This window comes from Balearica regulorum, chromosome 2 (genome assembly GCF_011004875.1).
Source record: "Balearica regulorum gibbericeps isolate bBalReg1 chromosome 2, bBalReg1.pri, whole genome shotgun sequence".
In the NCBI taxonomy this organism is placed as follows: Eukaryota; Metazoa; Chordata; class Aves; order Gruiformes; family Gruidae; genus Balearica; species Balearica regulorum.
In genome coordinates this window covers 101720650-101740168 of record NC_046185.1, presented here as the reverse complement: position 1 = coordinate 101740168, position 19519 = coordinate 101720650, and the positions used below count along the sequence as shown (strand labels likewise).

Sequence of the window (19519 nt, the reverse complement as noted above, 5' to 3'; positions counted from 1 at the left end):
ATGAGATTCACATTGAGTTCTCTGAGCATTATACTAAAGCTATAGAGACCACTAAATCCATCTTTTAACAGAACTCTACTACCAGAACGCCATCTTCCCATTCAAGGATAAAAAAACTTTTAAAACTATTTCCATGTAAAAAATAATTCTTGTTGTATTAACAAAGCCTAGAAACTCATTGTGACGTTCCGAGAGGCAAGATGGCAGGCCAAAAATTCTTTCAGACATGATAGTAAAATCAATAGGAAGAAATGACAAACTTTAATGGCCCAGCAGTGTTTGATTCTAATGTAAAAAGACACGTATCAAACCATCACACTGCATTAAGCAAAATCTTTAAGAAAGCTTTAAATATTCTGCCCATAAAAGATTATCAACATCACTCAGTGGAAAGATTTCTTATAAATTTAATGAGTTTCCTGCATGCAATTTTACCTGCTACAGCAGTTATGAAAAGAATAAGCAATACAAACATTGCATCTTTTTAGAAAAAAGAAGACAAAAGATGCAACAAACTGTTCTGCCAACCAAGGATCTCAAATTTTGCGAAGATAGGTCTCCCTAGAGCTTATTAACATTCTCTCCTATGAATGACAGGAAAGGCATAGGGCGAGTACAAATTATTTCCCAATTTATATTAGCTTTTTTAAAAAAAAAATTGTTGGTAAAAGTGTTTCCTTTGAAGATTTTAAACAGCAGTTTTATTGTTTTCATAAAAGCCTCTTTCAGTTCACAGTTCTTTTTTCATTTCTCCATAGTAAAATATAACAAGAACCGCCAGTAAAGCCAGGCTGACAGACAGTATCTTCAGTCCACCTCCTTCTTGTTGCCATGGGAGCTGCAAAGCCATCCACCAGCTGAGCGGTGTTTTCACTGGCATCTCAGCAGAAGGCTGCGCTTTCCAGTTTGTGCCATTCTGTGGTGCGTGTCTGAACTCCTGTGAAGAAATGCACATATGGAAACTGGGTTATGGGTTTCTGATTGTACATACCAAATAAAAATAAAATCTCCTCTTGAGGTTCAAATTAATATCCCTTTTCAAGCCAAACAGCAATTCAACCTGCTCATCAAACCGGTCATCATTTTTTCATACAGAAATCTTACCAATGCCATAAAAAGTCAATCTTTCTAATGAAATTAACTGCCAAATCAATGAAGCTGTTTGTTAGCAACAGAAACAAATCTCCAGACCTCAATGTCATCAGAGCTGTTTGATGATTACTTTTTTATTTGGTTGTTTTGCTGCTATCTCACTACTCTCCCATTTTTGGCTTCTTCAAAAGAAATGTCTAACCACTGATAAAGGGGACCACAACACAACAATCCTCTGCACAGCAGGCTCTTCGGAAGTCAATCATCGTCTCCTGGTGTGCCAGCTCAGTGGTGCTTGAAAATCCTCCCACAGGGCTTTTCCTTTCCCCTGACCCTCAGGAGGCAGCTGTGCTAAAACACTCACCTTCTCGGTCAGCATATTGAATCCCAGTTTCCTGCTGTGCCTGCCATTACCATTCTCAACCTGACTGCAAGCACCAAGGTCCCCCAGAATATGAGGACTTCTAACTGCAGCACGAGTTACAGATGTTGAGTCACTATTGCAGCTGAAAATCCAAGTGGAAAGAACAAGAAACTCTTCTCTCTTGCAACCTCATTCAGCGTGCTAGCATTGCAGATACTCAAAAGTAAAAACATCTACTAAAACTGTAATCTGATGACATTTGCAAGAGGCGTAAGTGGTAAAGGTGCAATTAACAAAGCTGTAATGATCTTGCATCACAGGATTCAATATTTCTGTTAATTTATTTTTTCCTCCCTCTATTTCAATAATCTCTTAGGAATTCAACTCAGCTCAGATGGATTTTTCATTGGTTTTAAATTTTCCAGTTGAAAAAGGTTTTTTTATTGATCCATTTTATTTTTTTCTCCCTTCACATTTCATATGAAACAAGCCAGGGACCCAGAAAGTTCCTATCTGGATAATCTTGTATTTCCAAGCAGCTTAAACAGGGTCACATGAAAATACAGACCAGATGCCCAACTCTCTCTTTTACCAAACGTATTTCTAGGCAAACTTGAAGAAATATCAAAGCTCCAAGAAAGGCGCGTGCCCATGAAAGTGCGACGGCACAATTCAAACTGTCTGTTACTGCCTCTTGTTTTCCATTTCAGGAATCAGCTCCATTATAGTAATTGTAGAAGGAAAATAATGATTACTACTGGTTAGGTAAGTAAGTATCAAAGGGGCAAATGACAGCCTGGTGTAAGTGCTATTCTAATATCTGAGGTATTGTTGACTGAAATTACAATTCAGATAGGCAAAGGGTTACTGAACAAGTGACCTATGAAATGAGGATGACATTATATATACCTGTGGTGGGCTGACCCTAGCTGGGGGCCAGGTGCCCACCAGAGCTGCTCTATCACTCCCCTCCTTAACTAAATGGGAGAAAAATTGTAACAAAAAGCTTATGGGTTGAGATAAGGGCGGGCAGAGATCACTCTCTAATTATTGTCATGAGCAAAACAGACTGAACTTAGAGAGGGAATTCATCTAATTTATTACTAGGCAAAACAGAGTAGAGGAATGAGAAATAAAACCAAATCTTAAAACACCTCCCCCCACCCCTCCCATCTTCCCAGGCTCAACTTCACTCCTAGCTTCAACCTCCACCCCCCCAGCGGCACAGGGGGACGGGGAGTGGGGGTTACGGTCAGTTCATCACACGTTGTTTCTGCTGCTTCTTCATCCTCAGGGGGAGGACTCCTCTCATCGCTCCCCTGCTCCAGCATGGGGTCCCTCTCACGGGAGACAGTCCTTCACGAACTGCTCCAGCATCTTCCATGGGGTGCAGACCTTCAGGAGCAGACTGCTCCAGTGTGGGTTCCCCACGAGGTCACAAGTCCTGCCAGCAAACCTGCTCTGGCGTGGGCTCCTCTCTCCACAGGTCCACAGGTCCTGCCAGGAGCTTGCTCCAGCGCGGGCTTCCCACGGGGTCACAGCCTCCTTCAGGTGCCTCCACCTGCTCCGGCGTGGGGTCCTCCACGGGCTGCAGGTGGAATCTCTACACCCCCTCATCCTCCCTCCATGGGCTGCAGGGGGACAGCCTGCTTCACCATGGTCTTCACCACGGGCTGCAGGGGAATCTTGCTCCGGCGCCTGGAGCACCTCCTCCCCCTCCTTCTTCACTGACCTTGGTGTCTGCAGAGTTTCTTACATCTTCTCCTCTCTCTGGCTGCAAAAGCTCTAACTGTTTTTTTCCCTTCTTAAATATGTTATCACAGAGGCACTGACTGGCTTGGCCTTGGCCAGCGGTGGGTCCATCTTGGAGCCGGCTGGCATTGGCTCTATCAGACACAGGGGAAGCTTCTAGCAGCTTCTCACAGAAGCCACCCCTGTAGCCCCCCTGCTACCAAAACCTTGCCATGCAAACCCAACACAATATCACACCCAGAAGACCATCAACCAGGTAAAGAGTGGAAAAGGAAACAGGTAAGCAAATTGGGGTGTAGTTCTTTGCAGTGTAAGGCACAGTAAGCACTCCAGTCTATATTGCACAGAATACGCTAGCTTCATTGAAAACTACAAAACTGCTTTACATTGTTAAGTTATTAATTACAGTCAGTTCCTAAGGCATCTGAAATTTTAGTAACTGGCCACAGCTATTTAATCCCCCAAAATCAAAGCTGATTGACCTTTGCCTGCAGAATAAACTGGAAACCATACAGTAATAAGGATTTTTTATATATGAATCAAAACTCATTTGCAATTTATTCTTTCTAGACATTTATAAAGCCTTTCTTTTCTTTGCAGGTCTCATAAATCCCTACCAATCTAAGGTGCATAATTTATGGTCATGACCTGTTTTTACACGTATCGTTGGTACATTAACACTAAGGTGAAGTTGATTTAAAAGAATGGATAAGGCTGTCAAAATATCAATACAACCAAAGACCGATTTCCTCTGATATTTAATTTTCACCAATTCATGACTTAAAATTTCGCTGACTATAGACTCATAAGTCTTTAATAAATATTTCTACACAGCTTGATAATCAGTAAAGTCCTGAATATTTAGTTGTACAAGGCTAGATGCCATCCCTTAGAAAACAGATAGAAAGGGCCAGTACCTCATAAATGACTTTGCAACTTTCTCCTCAATGCTCCTCTTCATGCTCAGACTCATTTCCTATCCACCTCTCTCTGTGAAACCGGGGACAGCCAGCAGAACACCCCAAACACAAGTTACAACTTGTAAAAAATTTTGAGGGACTTTTTTTTTCCCCTTTTCTAACAGTTAAAATACATTAGTGTTTCATGCATTCATCCATGTTCCTGTGCAGTACTTTTCAATAGTGATTTCACTGGCACTTCATTTCTGTTTTACAGTTTTTCTGTTTTCCAACATAAAACTGAAGTCTCATTTTGTTGGCATAATTTTGATCACGAATAGCCTACACTGGGGTTTTTTGTTACCATATTGTTTTCTTAAATCTCTATTGCAACATACAATGCATGTGCATTAGGTAGTGCTGCATGCTGCTAGTAGGACAGAATGGCAAAAGAGATTTTTAGCAAGGTTTACAAAGTTCTGGTGGTGGGGAATGCCATTGGCCCCATGGCCAGTTGTCCCAGTGCTATTTCATCAGAGTAAGTTAGCCTGTAAAGTGTGAGCCTCATTTTCTTCCTTACTTTATTTCTCATAAATTAGATGATCATACTGATACACTAAACCCATTTTTATTTTCTTTCTGTAGATGAGATTTTCTCTTACAGTATTTTACTAATATTCAAACTTAACTGGGTTGGAGGTACAATTTTCACAATTTCATTATGCTTTTGTTTTCCTTTTATCTTATATTTTGAACTCCGATGCATTTGTTTCTACTGGTAGTCACATTTTCTAAACTGCTCAAAACTCTCAGATTTTTGCAGTATCTCAGATCATGTAAGAGACTGTCAAACACTTTAAACCAGAATTTTTTCTTTCAATAGAGGCATACATGAAATACTACTCCTATTACCTTGCTAATCTGAATTCTTTACAAATTTTCTAATGGGTTAAACTGTTCTTATATGGACAAAAAGATCACAATTTGCAAACTAAAGCGACCCCTTTCTTGAAGATGTACTTCACAGCTTACCACTTAAACCACTGCTGCATTTCTGTTTGATAATGTATCTCTTCAGACGATCCTGCCAAGTATTCTCTTTCAAAAAAAGCAATGAGTATGTTCATCGGATCCATGTTTTCTAAGAATTATTCTCTAGTTTGCCCCAAAGTTCTGCCTTGCAAGCCTGACGCATGGGTAATACCACTGGCTTCCTAGAAAATTTCCATCATTATTGTCACAGAAGACGCATTTGTTAAAAGGGGTACACCTGGTTCCCTGCAACTGAAAGGCACCTTTAGAAAACAGCAGTCTTTTGTCCTCCCTGCAATTCGTACAACAGCTTTTAAAATCGGGCTAATCTCTCAGAGACACCTGCAGGTAGATGCCTCTTCCTAAGAGCCTGTTGTGCAGCTCTGTACGACACGGCACAAAACTCTCAGTGGGAAGAGGAAGAGCTCTGCTAAGCTGACCACGTTCTTGCACTCTCTCAAGCCTGAGCTAAGGGCTGAGTCTGGACAACACTGAAGTGCCTGTCTAGAATATAATCAGTTTTTACTAACATATAAGTATCATATTGCCAGCTGTGCTAGTGAAAAACACTGTATATACAATTTCATTTGGGCAAAAAGTTCTTCTGTAGGCTCTGTTTGAAGGACTAGTTTTTAGGTAAAGTATACAGTATCAAAAAGGGGAATGAAAGAGCAGGAGGAAGTATCCCCCTCTGTCTTCCCTGTAGATTGAGTGCGATTATTAATCGATTCAAAGAGATATCCAAGGTACGGGCATGACAGCAAAACCCAATACAAGTACCAAATTAAACTCATAATCATTGATGTTATCATATCATAAGTTGATATCACACAGTACAGCAACATGAGAACCTGGACCCCTCTCCCGGAGGTGATAAACAGCAGCATTGCAAGGAATACATACAGCAAGTAGGGGTTCAGATACCACAGCCACGTGATGAAATAAAACAACACTGTGACCACCGGCTGTTTAAAATAATACAATAAATACTTATAACAACTTTGTTTTAACACACTTGGGGCAGATCTGTCATTATCTCAACCTTTCGTGCCCCATGTTGGGTGCCAAAAAGGAATGTCGTGGTTTTACCCCAGCTGGCAGCTGAGCACCACGCAGCCGCTCATTCACTCCCCCCGCCTCCCCCCCAGTGGGATGGGGAGGAGAATGGGAAGGAAAAGGCAAGACCTGGTGGGTTGGTATAAGGACAGTTTACTAGGATAGCAAAGGTAGAGGGGAAGACAAAACAAAACAAAACAGTAGTTAACAGAGTATACGAAACTGGTGATACAGAATGCAGTTTCTCACCCGAGGACCGTACAACTCAGACCGCACGCTCAGGCCTGTCCCGAAACCGGACTGTCCCCAAGCCACACGTCCTGGAGCTGCTACCACCCCTCCCCGGCTAGCCCCCCTTTTATGCTGAGCATGATGTCACATGGTATGGAATACCCCCTTTGGCTAGTTTGGGTCAGCTGTACCGTCTATGTCCCCTCCCAACTCCTTGTGCACCCCCAGCCGTGCCACTGGCAGGGCAGTGCAAGAAGCAGAAAAGGCCTTGGCTCTGTGTAAGCACTGCTCAACAGCAGGTCCACATGACAAAAACATCTCTATATTACCAACGTTGTTTCCAGCACAAATCCGAAACATAGCCCCATACTAGCTACTGTGAAAAAGAAAAAAAAAATAAAAAATGAACCCTCTCAGCTGAAACCAGGACATTATTGTAGTGTATATTGCATGCACAGAGAAGGAGGGGAGAGAATGAAGTTATAGAATCTAAAACTAAAATTAAGCCTTCTAGGGTAGACAAGGCAAATGACGAGCTTCTTTGGGCTGTCATATGAGCTTCAGAGTTTGCAATACTGTAGTGCTATATTCTGAGATCCTCTCATATACTTTGCCTTGAAGAGCTATCCAAGACACCTGATGGAAAGATCTTCCATGTTTTGTGGGGAGTGGAGTTCTCCACGGAAAACCAAGTTTATGAGAGCTCTTTTATGCACCTTGGGTATAGAAAACCTGAGTGGAGGCAAAGATCTCATTTGCTGAGTGAGCAGTTACACCAGTCCACTCCCTGTGCTCTCACTTTATAGTAGTATTAATTCTGAAAGTCCTTTATTTGTATCTCTACATAAAATATTTGCACTGCGTTAGCTTTTCAAGGAAATCTTCAAGGCACTTCTGTAATACTCTGAACTGATATAACTGGTGATATTTACTATATTAGTGCAAGCTTCTTAAGGTGAGTTCAGAAATCATACTTTAGCAGCATGAAGACTCAGGAAGATTAGCGTAATGATTCAGTTCAGTGGAATTTAGAACTAAATCCAAAGCCTCTTTTACCCAAAAAATACTTGGAGGAAATTCTAAGGTAAAGAAGTTTCCAGAAATATGTGTTCATACTAATTTAAATCTTGATAGGCCATGAACTCTTTGGTAGACTTGTTAATAAGGAGCATTGCTCTCACTAAAATGCACTGCAAGGAAGGAAAAGGTACTGTAGGATTTAAACTTACATACTATTAATCAAAATGAGGGGAGGAAGGGAAATTATCAAACTGAAATGCAAAGACAGACACTTTGAGCTAAGCATCTTGTATTTCCATGGAGGCAGCCTTTCATCTTGTTTTGGCAGCCACAAAGTAAACACATGACTTTGCTAATAAGGTATAATATAAATTATTAAACCATCTAGTGTATGATCAAATGCATTTCAGATTATTTTTTGAATAATTCTGCCTTGACGACTGCCAGGAGTAATATATTTTGTGTACTCTTGCACAGACCCATTGATTGCTGTCTTTCTAAAGCTCCAGTCCCAGACTTAAACTGCCGTGCATGAAAGAAATACATAATCACATCAAAATCTAAGCTTTGGCATCTGTCGATCACAGCCTAGCTTTTCATAAGATCTCACTTCATGTTAGTCAACAAAGACATGAGAGCAACTCTTTAGCTTGGAGCTGAGGTTTTAAGAGATTCAAAACATTTCTTACATGCAAATTTCTCTTATGGCTCAGGGGCACTGTTAGAGCTTGAAGTGTTAGCTAACTGCTGTGAAAAACTACTTGACTGAGCATATCTCAAGATAAATTAGACTTCTGAATTTTTTAGCCCAATCAAGTACATCTTACACACTTGTACTACTGGCTTTAAAAATATGGACTTTTATATAATCATGCACAACAAGCCTGTGTGACAAATTAAAAGAAAACATGTTAAAATATGCATTACATATCCTACTGCGCCATCTGAAACTCTGGGCTATTACACTTTGGAGGCATTTTTCAGATTTAAAAAACAAACAGTTACTGAAGGTCACATAGATTACACATCCAAAAAATAAGTAAATTAAATATTATTGAATAGTTCCAGAAGACACATTTAGTTCTGTAGGTATTAAGAGAGCCCCTTGATTTATTACGTACAAAAGCCTACCAGCCCTCTGCAAATGTGGAACACTGATCTTAAAGTAGAAAACAAATGGCACAGAAAATATTTTTTTCTAACAGAATTAACATGGTAATTCCCATAAGAAGTATCCCTGCCACCATGTATTCCAATGACTGCACAGTGCTATGTTGTTAAGAGAAAATGCTGTCTACAAGTATGCTTGCGTCAGATGTTATCAGCTGTACACCATTCACCGATTCCAAATACATGTGGAGTTTACTTACCCATTTTAAGAAATGAGAAACCTTCAAAAAAAAAAAATGAAGCAGCCAGGCACTTTTGCAAAGGAATTTCACATTGTTTCTTCTTTTTATGTGCATATATACGTAGGCATTTAGGCATGTGTGTGATATATGACTATGCTTTAATATCTAAGTGAGGGGAAAGAAGTGGACTGAAGGATAAATACAGATTTATTATTATTTTTTCAGTAAACAGAGTCTTAGCAATAATTAGGATTCTTAATCTCTTAACCCCAAATCATTACCACTGAAGTTATAGCAAGAAAATAAATTAATCAAAGGATCTTGTGAATAGCTGTAGCCAGTAAAACTGTCTTACTGCCTGTCATAGGATCCTAGGATAATTCAAACTGCATCTGGTCCATCCTCTGGCTCAAAGAAGGGTCAGCTATGGCCTAGTTTGCTCAGGGATTTAATTAGCTGGGCTTTGAAAAACCTCCAAGGATGGAGACTGCACAGCCTCTCTGGGGCTTTGTTCCACTGCTTGACCGTCTTCATGGGGAAAATGTTTCTGTTCATATCCAGTCTGAACCTCTCGTTTTAACTTCTGCCCACTGTCTCTCGTCCTCCCACATACACCACTGTGAAGCACTTGGCTTAGTCTTCTCAGTACCCTTCCCATAGATACTGGGTGGGGGGGGCTTCTGTTAGTGTCTCCTGAAGCCAGCCCTTCTCCAGGCTTGACCAAGCCCGGTCCCTCAGCCTCTCCTCATGGGCCCAGTGCCCCAGCCCCCAACAATCTTTGTGACCCTATGCTGAACTCGTTCCAGTTACCAATTCCTAATTTACATCAAGATCACTGCGCATGACCCAATCAAGTCAGGTAAGCAATACTCCTAGCAGCTGGACCATGGTCCAAACAAACACAAAATACATTTAATAATGGGAAGATACAGATTTGATTGACCTTAAGCTCAGCTGCATCAAATCTGACAGTTTCTTCCAGGTTTGTCATTCCTAATGGAGATTATCATCATTTCTTATGGACATCATCTTTAACTAGGGCCTAGCCCTGACCTGCACAGCAAGTCAGCAAAATCTTTTTTCTTTCCCAGTAACACTTGCAGGATCTGTTCGATTCCTTTGGTCAGTGTAGAAAAAACATTTTTTCTGTTACTCAACTACCTCTCGCCTTGATTACTACTACAATCTCCTCCTGTCTGTCCTGTTTTCCTTCTACTTCTCCCCATTTCTCTCCTGGACCATCTGACCATATGGCATCTCCTAATAAACAAAAGCAGAGATGCCAATAGGAACACAAATTTGGAGTGATGTGCCATATCATGACTTTCTGTCCATGTCAGACAGACTCGCCTTTGGAACTTCCTCCTCCTCTATTAACATTAAACTCAAACTTTAATATTCCCCTGTAAGAGTATAAAAGAAATGAATTATCTCTCTGTAAGTTGAACTTGCCACCATTACTGTAAGTGTCCACCAGTATTTTTCTTGGCAGACATCCCTCTGTTCTCTTCAATGTTCTTACCTGAGGGTAGGCCCTTGCCTACCTACTTCTTTTTCCTTACCCAAATAGTCTTTAAGGATTATTCCCTCAATGAGCCCTCAAAATTCATAATGCAGTTAGTTAAAAGCTAGACAGAAGGCTGAGGAACTGGGGCTTATTAAAAGACTTCCTTTTTGATGTACACTTTGAGGAGGAGGAAAACAACCAAAAATCAACTAACAAGAGAAATAAACAACCAAGAAAACACAAGCCAAAACCACCTCCAAAATGTTTACAACAGTCTTGTGCTGCTTTCCATTATACTTACTTGTTTTAGCTCATTTCTTTATATTTACCTATAAATGCTTCCAGCCAGGGACTCTTTTTTTACATATTTGTATTTTGTGCTGCTATTAATCTATTAATCTCAGTGACTTAGTATCCTCCCACTATACAAATAATACATTGTCAAAATAATGTGTCATTCAAGGTCAGAAGCAACATTTGGAAAAATAGTCAGTGTGATGTCTAGATTCTTAGCTGCCTTTTTTTTTTTTTAAATAAGGCTTGTGAAGTGTCAGTCACTATGCCAGAAACAAGTGACGTGCAAGCCAGCATTCCAGTTAGCACTTGCAACCACAAGAGAACTGAGAGATCTTTTAAGCAGAAAGTTTATGATTAAAAAATCACAGTCGTCCAAGTAATGACTTGAAATGAAGAATGAACCCAGCAGCACAATGTGGACAAATTCAGGATGGTGATCTGTCACTATTTCCCTCTATATAGCACAGTTTTATGAAGGAGATGGCAGGTGCTTGCTCTGGGCACTTATCTGGTAATTAGTTGGCTAACAGACAAATCTGTTTCCTAGAGATCACCAGCACAGGCTTCATGACTTTGAAAATACCTTACAGTGAATTACAGGATGTACATTTACTTGTAATAACACTAGATACCATTTTTCAGTGTGCATACCATGGCCTGTCTTCGTATATATCATTCCACAGGATTCCAGCTTGCTCCTTCTTTAAAGAACCATAGAGATTTTTTGTTGGTGGGTTTTTTTTTAAAAATAAGTTTTTTAAGGTTGTGTTTAGAATACAACAAGTTACCCAGTTTATTTTGTTAGATGATTTTGTTCAAAGATTGTTCTACAAATGAGATTATTTATCGAAATACGATACACTTTTTTATAGCGGAAGCCTTCAGAGACCATCACCTTTTTCCTTTCCTTTTAAATCTTGAATTTACAATGACAATTATATGGAGGTCAATGGTAGCTACAGGCAAAGACACAGAAGGTTTCCATGAGAAAGTGTAGCCTAGTGAAATGAATGGCTAGATCTGAAAAGATATATTCATGCCACAAGAACCACCAATATAACTGAATGATTTTCACACATCAACAGTGAAATGAGTAATACTGCTTTTATTTGGAAGTGAACTCTCTGAGTTTATATTAAAACACTATGTTTAAGAGGAATTCTATACTCCCAAATGGTAGAAAGCATAAAATACTAAAAGGTTTTCTAACCATTGTTATTTGCAAAGAACACTGTGATAAATATCCAAGAAATATCTCAAGGGATGTTCTCTCTCAAAATCAGGAAAAGCTTTTAAAGATCTTTCGCATGGGGCAAAGTAGAATAAACTGATATATGTACATATTCTTGGCTAAAGCCTTCCTCTTAATCCTAGAATATGTCATAATCCTGAATTTATGGTGTTTTCATTTATTCCTACAGAACCGAGCATCGCAAATGATACATTCCAAGGAGACTTCAACATTGTGTTATAAGACAATCAGAGACAAAGGATATGGCCCTTCTTACACTCCAACCTCACAGATAATAAACATGGTATAAAATGAGCATTATTAATATTTAGGAATGATACTAGTTTCCAGGTTTCAAAATCCATACCTGTATGTAGCTGTGGGATCTATATGCCTCCCTCATTTTACAGGTAGAGAAATAAAGAAGGTTAAAGTGTCTCCAGTGCCATAATGCAAGCCAACAATCGGGTCTCTACAATTCCTGTCACAGATTCCAGTTGTCACTAGAAGCCAACAGAGTCTCTAAAACCTTTTATCTCTGTCAAGCTTAAGTCTGAAATACATTTTCGTAAAGCTAGGCAATGCCCTAAAACGTAGTCTCCCGACAATTTCTATCATTCATTTTCATGGACTTTTCTGCCTGGTATTAAACACTTCCAGTTCCTGGGACTGTAGATGCTCACCAAGCGCAGCTGGAATCAGACCTTGGCAAAAAGCAGCATTTCATGCAAGCCTGAAATTTAACAGCTAACAAAGTGTGACTGATTTTGACCAACTTTGTGAGTTCAGTGATAAGAGGTTTTCTTTTCATATTGTCATGGCCTCTTTCCTTTAAGTATCCTTAGTTGTTTTAGGAGGTCTCCCACAGTGCCAGTTAGCATACTTTTGAGCACCTAAGGGAGTGTCTTGAAATCTGAGTCTCCTTTTTAATTTCACACTCAGTCAAGTTCAACTGCAGTTAATGCAGGACTCTCTCATGGAAACATCAAACAATGGTTACTTTCTGTGATTAGCAAGCCTAACTGCTCTTACACAATCTCTGTATCCCCAGTCTCTACAAATGTTTCGTCAGCCATTCTCCACAAAGAAAGATTACATGAGAAAAACCTTTCTTGGCTTGCTGTGTATTTTATGCTAGATAATCATGATAGCACCTCGGCGCTCTAAGACATCAAAGAACAGTAAGTTTCCAATCTACAGGCTGTAACGAATATCTTCCCTCAGGAGAGCATTTGTATCGTTCGGAGGGTGGTCTGACTAGACAACCAACTTCTGTGTCTGTGAAGGACTGAAGTACATAAGCACGAATTTGTGCCCTACCATGCTCAAATACCGGCAATTTGTACCTCGGCCGAGAGCCTCCAACGAACCCAGTGGACCTCAGTCTTCTCCCACTCAGGTTTTACATGGTGTGCTCTATCAGGTTGTATCTGATAATTCCTAGGATTAGCTCATGAGGAGAAAATCAGTTCCTCTGGAATTAACCATGAAGTAATAAGTACCAATTTCCTCTTTTTCTCTGAGACTTCATACCCTGGAGTTAGTTTATCTTAAATGCTGAACAGTCGCTGCTGCAATTTGCTTGAACACATGGTACAAAACTTTAATAATTTCTAAGTATCTAGTTCCAAGCATTTTAAACTGACCACCATGAAATTTGTTCACTACACCAACCTTCTAGCGGACACTTTGAACACGTGTCTAATCTTTGTCTGTGAAATGGGAAGACGAAAGCTGCATTTCAGGAAGAAATAAACTTATTACTGTTTCTGAAGCACTCAGAAATTTACTTATGGGGGTCACAGGAAAGGTTAGAAAGAAATTAATAACTCCCTTCATAGTGAGGTTTAAACAGCATGTAGCAAATAACACTGCTATTACACAATGAACAATGAAGAGGAAAAATATCTAATAATAGCTTATTAAATGAATAGTCTCTGCTCTGTGCACAGAAAGAAACAAATCTGCGTGTGTGTGTGAAAATAGTGCCTAAGCACATAATTGAAGGCTGAAACATAATATGGTTGGCATTTACACGGAAAAGAGGAACCGAAACTAGAACTTCCTTAGTTCAGAGTACTTCACTTTACACTCCAAATAATTTGTGCACATATGTACATGAGTAATATCATTCTTAGTTTCTTCTTGTTATCATATATTATAAGTCTTCAATGTCATTGCAGTGTTACACTTTTCTCTGTTTAGAAAAAGACACTGGTCTGTAGAACACAACCCATAATATCTTAATACAGCTTGCTTTGTGGTTTGGTTGTTGCTTTTGTCTATTAACTGGAAGTGACTCCTGAGCAAGAGGTGTCCTCGATTCCATTTCATTATCTCTGCCCATCCTAGTAACTTTTGAGCCTGTTCACTAACTTCAACAATGGAAGAGCAATACAGTAAGTTTCATAAATGTCAAGGCCTGGTAGGAAAAAAAAAAGAAGAAGAAAAGAGATCTAAATCTGTGCTCCATCGAGGGAAAGGCCAAAGCCCAGCCTCAACAATCTGGTTTTTTTGACATCATCCTGCTGACCAGTCTGTACTCCTAGAACTCCAAACCACATGCAACAGTTACACAAACCACCTATAACACATTTTTTTTCCAGAGGGCAGTCAGAGAAGATATGTGGAGAGGAAGCTGTGGTTTTTGATGCAGAAACGTGAAGGAACCAGAGAACCCAAAGCCCGGGAGATCACACTTCGGTAGTTCAACTACTCACTTGTTCAGTCTCTAACGCTGTGAATGCAGCTTTCCTGTACAGATTGTGTCTGCTTTGTGGTGCTTCAAAACTAAATGGAAGACCAGATGAAAACTGGATAAAAAATAAATGTGAAGGGGAGGGAGGTGGTACTGCTTAGCATGGGGAACAGTGTTTCAACAAACTAGCTTGCTCCTAAGTACGAAGAGTCTGCAGTTCCCACTTCTCCCCGCCTTTTCACAGCCGAGGGACCTATCTGACTGCATGCTACCACTGTATAGCGATGCAGGATAGGAGAATGATTTTACATAGTAAACTGTTGCAAAGGTATTTCTTCTACTTTTCAGATCTGCCATGTTAGGCGTAAATTAAAATGGTAATGAATTTCTATCAAACACAGTATTAGCAGTTGGAGGCCATTTCCCTGTAAGAGAGGAAAAGGTGAGGTAAGGTGAGGTTCTTATGACAGATTCACATTTTTTGAGAGGTACTTCACTCACTTCTACTTCTCCGAAACCCCTAACATCTTTCCTAAAATTAGCTAAAAATAAACCACACTGTTTTCAGGAAAAGAAATTAAGAACATTTGAGATAAACACAAATAAAACAGAAGACAATCTGAAAACGGCAAACATATACAAAGTGCCTACAGGGGTGAGATATGCAAGCCCACAGGATGGTAACTGTGGGCCTTAACCTAGTCTTTAACAAATTGATGGGATGCTTCATGTCTCCATACTAAAACTTAACAACACTACAACAGATTTTTATCACACAAGATACTCTCCCAAGCATAACTCTAATTCATTGCTTTCCAGCTATTAAGAGCTACACATCTAAGAACTACACAGGCTTTCCCCTGTGGTTCTGTGACAAAATCTGATTATGCTACAGAATTTTAAGCGCTCCTCACTGAAAAAATAATGAACTAATGTTTCTTTGGACAGAGATACAAATGGAATAGTTGAAAGAGGAAAAGAATTCCTGTCATTCTAAGCACTACTTCCATTACTTTACCCAATTAAAGTTCTTGTATTTAGAAAAAACCGTGTCAGAAATGGATATTCACAGCCATTCTTTTTGTATGATAATTATGTTATCTGCACTTATCAGAGATTTTGTATGTGAGAACTGCAAAATAGATTCCATACGGATCGGATAAAGCACAGTCAGACTGACTGAAATGACTTACAATCACATATGAAGTCATGTCAAAACAAGGATGAAATTTTTAAAAAAATCCTCTAGTCCTGATAACAAGACCCTTCCTTGAGGACCAGAAGTCCATCTGGTCGATATTATGCATAGGTAGTTTTTGTAGCTATGTGATTTTTCAACAAAAAGAGCTGAAATGTACTGCCTACACATCTTTGTTCCGTCAAAAGTATTTTCATAAAAATTTCCAAGCCACCCCAAACCAAAACTGAGCATTTTTAAAGTTCTGCCTATATACAGCTATGAAGAGGAATTAATCAATTTGAAAGTTAAGACATTTAGTGAATAATTTTCTCATGTAATATTGTTTCCAGGATCCCATGGTTATACCGAGACTAAAAAAAAAGAATATTAATTTTCATCTGGCTTTTGCTTTTTATTTTGCATTCGACATCTGGCTCTCCAGCCTGTCATGTTTCATTCCTTTCACTATTTATCAATCACACACCCATCTCAGGTTGTAGTACACAGGTGGTCAGTCCTTTTTGATAGGCCACATGAGTCTACTACCATGCCTTGCCAATCACACAACCAGACATAAATTCATCGTGTGATTAATAGCTACTAGCTCTCCTCCTCCACACATCACAGATGCTCTGATATGTATGACCCTGACCTGGTAGCCACTGGAACAGAGGGTATTGGATAGCACCTACTGAGGCAGGTGAACTCTTCTGGTGGGTGCAGGTTGTCCCACACCAGAGGCTGGCTGTTTCTGCACTAGTACAATGACACCGTATGGATGCATCTGTGGAGAGGGCTTCTTTACAGGCCAAGTCCCACAAAACAGTGTTGCTACTGGTAAGGTCAGGAGAAAAGGCAAAATGAGAAATGTCATAAAGAAGACATTGATAGCACAGCAACATCAACATTCATTATAGCATTTGTTGACTTATGTTGAGCCAGAAGCTGGGAAATAACTATTTTCTTATTGAATGATGAGCTACGTAGGTCAAACATGGCCTGCCTTCAGGCCCTTAATTAATCTGTGTCGTTGTCATCACCAAGAACAACTAAAAATACACATTTCTTTTCAAGAAATGTTTATCCCTCAAGATTCTTTAAATTCATGTTTTTATTTTACAAAGGATTTGACAGCTCTTCTCCAAAATGAAGACTACATGAGAAAAATCCTTGTTATTTCTTGCATATCTTGATGGCTTGGATCACCATATAGTTCAATCATAGAATCATAGAATCTTTAAGGTTGGAAAAGACGTCTAAGATCATCAAGTCCAATCGTCAACATCAGTTTTGACTTTACACCAGTGTGTCTTAATTAAAAATGACTTCATGCCAGTGCTTGTGACCTTGACAATTAAAAGCTGAAGCACTACTGAAGTACATATATCTTCCTCACCATAATTCCAGTGTCTCAGATTTTTATATTATCTAGGATGAAAGAAATATGTCCTAGTTTTCCAAGATCATAATTTTATTATTACACCAAACCTGGGTTGTGGTCCTGACTCCAGTAAAAGAAATGAAAGTAAATATGCTGAAATTTTAACATCCTGTGGGCTTGAGTTTCAAACACAGGAAAACTGTGCTTGAAGCCCTCTGACTTGTTTGGAACCTCAAAACATGAACTGCTTCTGATACACACCTCTGAATCTGCGTAGAGCAAACACCCAGTAAAATGATGAACAGCCTTTGGAATCTGTTCTATTGAAAAAGAAAGGCATAACACCAAAAGGACCATGCAAACAGATGGAGTGCTAATTTTACTTTAGTGGGAATGTGTATGAGATGTGGGCTATCTCCACTAACCGTATCACACCACCACCACAACCTCTCATGCTGTACTGACTAGATCATTCAGTGCAATATGTTCCTCCTTCCCAATGCTGGATCAGACAATTACATCAAATCCAGTTGTACTTTCTGGATTTTAGCCAGTATGAGTGACTTAACCTGGCACTAGAGCAAGTCAGTAGAAAATCTTCATTCATCTTCATGCAGGGTTCTAACATCTGAAATAATAAATTAGAGCTGGGGGAACCCTTCTAGTCAATTAAATACACAATGGGAAGTGGTCAGACAAAGGTTATCAAGATTCGTGTACTGTACACTAACCACAGGTAACGCTGTCTTTAAACAGCTTTAATGAAGTGCTTAAATAATTGGTTACTTTTCTAAATGTTTCTTTTACTTAATGGTCTTTGATAAAGCCCACAGGAACAGCTTGCTTTGGAACTTGTTACAAATAAGAACTGAACCTAAAGTTAAATAAATTGAAGAGTCAGGTCTCATGAAAACTTTCAATATAATAGGCAACGAGCCAAGTCTCTTAGAGGAAGAACGCAAACTTTTAAAGCAATTATTCCTCTTGTAGTTTCAGAGGACTCTTTTAAAAGATAACTTAGATTGGGGTAGAGATTGTAGTAGGAGGGCAAGGGTTTACTTCTGTTGTCATTTGGTCCAGTAAATCTGCAACAACATGCTTTAATGGCTAATGGCATGATCAAGACTTTGATGTGATTACATGACAACAGATATAGAGTGAATGTTAAACTTGATATGGAATACAGCCTGTGTAAATATGAAGTTACTGTATGCAGCCTTTGAAGAAGCACTAGTTTACTGAGCTTGCTTAGATACTACAACTTTCTGTGGATTGTCTTTAAGGATACAGTCATTCTAATATATTCAACAGGGACACAGTAAATTCTTTGGATATTCTAGTGTAGTTAGGAGTATATCCTTGGTGGACTAAATTTAAGGCTGAATTTCACATCCACTTCACTGAACTATGGCGTTTGGATATTTTAAGATATGTTTTCTCCAATGTAGCCACCAAATAGAACCTCATTCTTATCACTCAACTGTAATTTAATTTGAGTTAAAGACATAGCCACTGTAAAGCTGCCTTTGAATTTTTATATGGAGACATCCCTATACACAAAATATAAGATAAAATGTTAAAAAAATCATTTCTGCCTCCTACTGGAAAGTCTTTTCCCCTTTTTCTTTATCTTATTACCCTTGACACCACAAAAAAAATTCTCTAATCTAACGTTACTGATATGTATATTCAAAACCCAAATGTAAATCACTATATCCAAATATTACCAAAGTCTGAGTGCAAAACTATGATTATGAATGGATCTCGGTATTCTACTGTGACTCCCAATTAATCCTAATATTGTTGGATCAGTTCAAGACTGTTTTAACAGATTTGTCAGAATAAAAAATGTTATTTGCAAGATTTATATATATCTTAGTAAATTCTCATTATCATAAAGAGAATCAACAAGAACACAAAGGATGATTTTTTAGACTATTACAAAACCATTAATCTACTGAGAATCTAATAAAAATTTGGAACATGTAATAATATTAAAGGATACAGAACATGCTAATATAGTTTGCTAATTTCTTTGAAATGAGATACACTTTTTAAACAAACAGTTTTAAGTTAAAAAATAGCTTAATCTCACGACTGCAATTTTTATTTGCCTTCAAAACAATCTCACAGCTAAAGAACCCTCTTACTTCAATGGTTTTGGCAACAAATGTATTTCTAAGAAGCAGAAATTCATTCTTCCAATACCTTGCATGAGTCAAATCAAATCTCCGACTAACCTTTCATTTGGTGATGGGGAAAGCTATATCACCCTTCTAAACCTCTATTTCCTCTCATGAGCTCCACATGCCTTTTTCATGCTGTCCCATTTAAATATTCATGTAGAAAGACTACTATGATTGCAGCTTAGATAGATGAGGAAGAGGTAAAAAAATCATCCATCCAAGATATAAATATCTCATGCCT

General features: G+C 39.0%; 1 protein-coding gene across 6 annotated transcripts in view; it reads right to left on the bottom strand.

Moving 5' to 3' along the window:
* Positions 1-391: 391 nt before the first annotated feature.
* CDKAL1 (CDKAL1 threonylcarbamoyladenosine tRNA methylthiotransferase) overlaps positions 392-19519 on the bottom strand; it is a 441944-nt gene continuing 422816 nt past the window's right edge. For all 6 annotated transcript variants that reach the window (XM_075745163.1, XM_075745164.1, XM_075745166.1 and 3 more), the window contains one exon: positions 392-937. In XM_075745163.1, coding sequence (XP_075601278.1) covers positions 731-937 — 207 coding nt within the window. In that variant the 3' untranslated portion in view covers positions 392-730. The remainder of the gene's footprint in view (positions 938-19519) is intronic.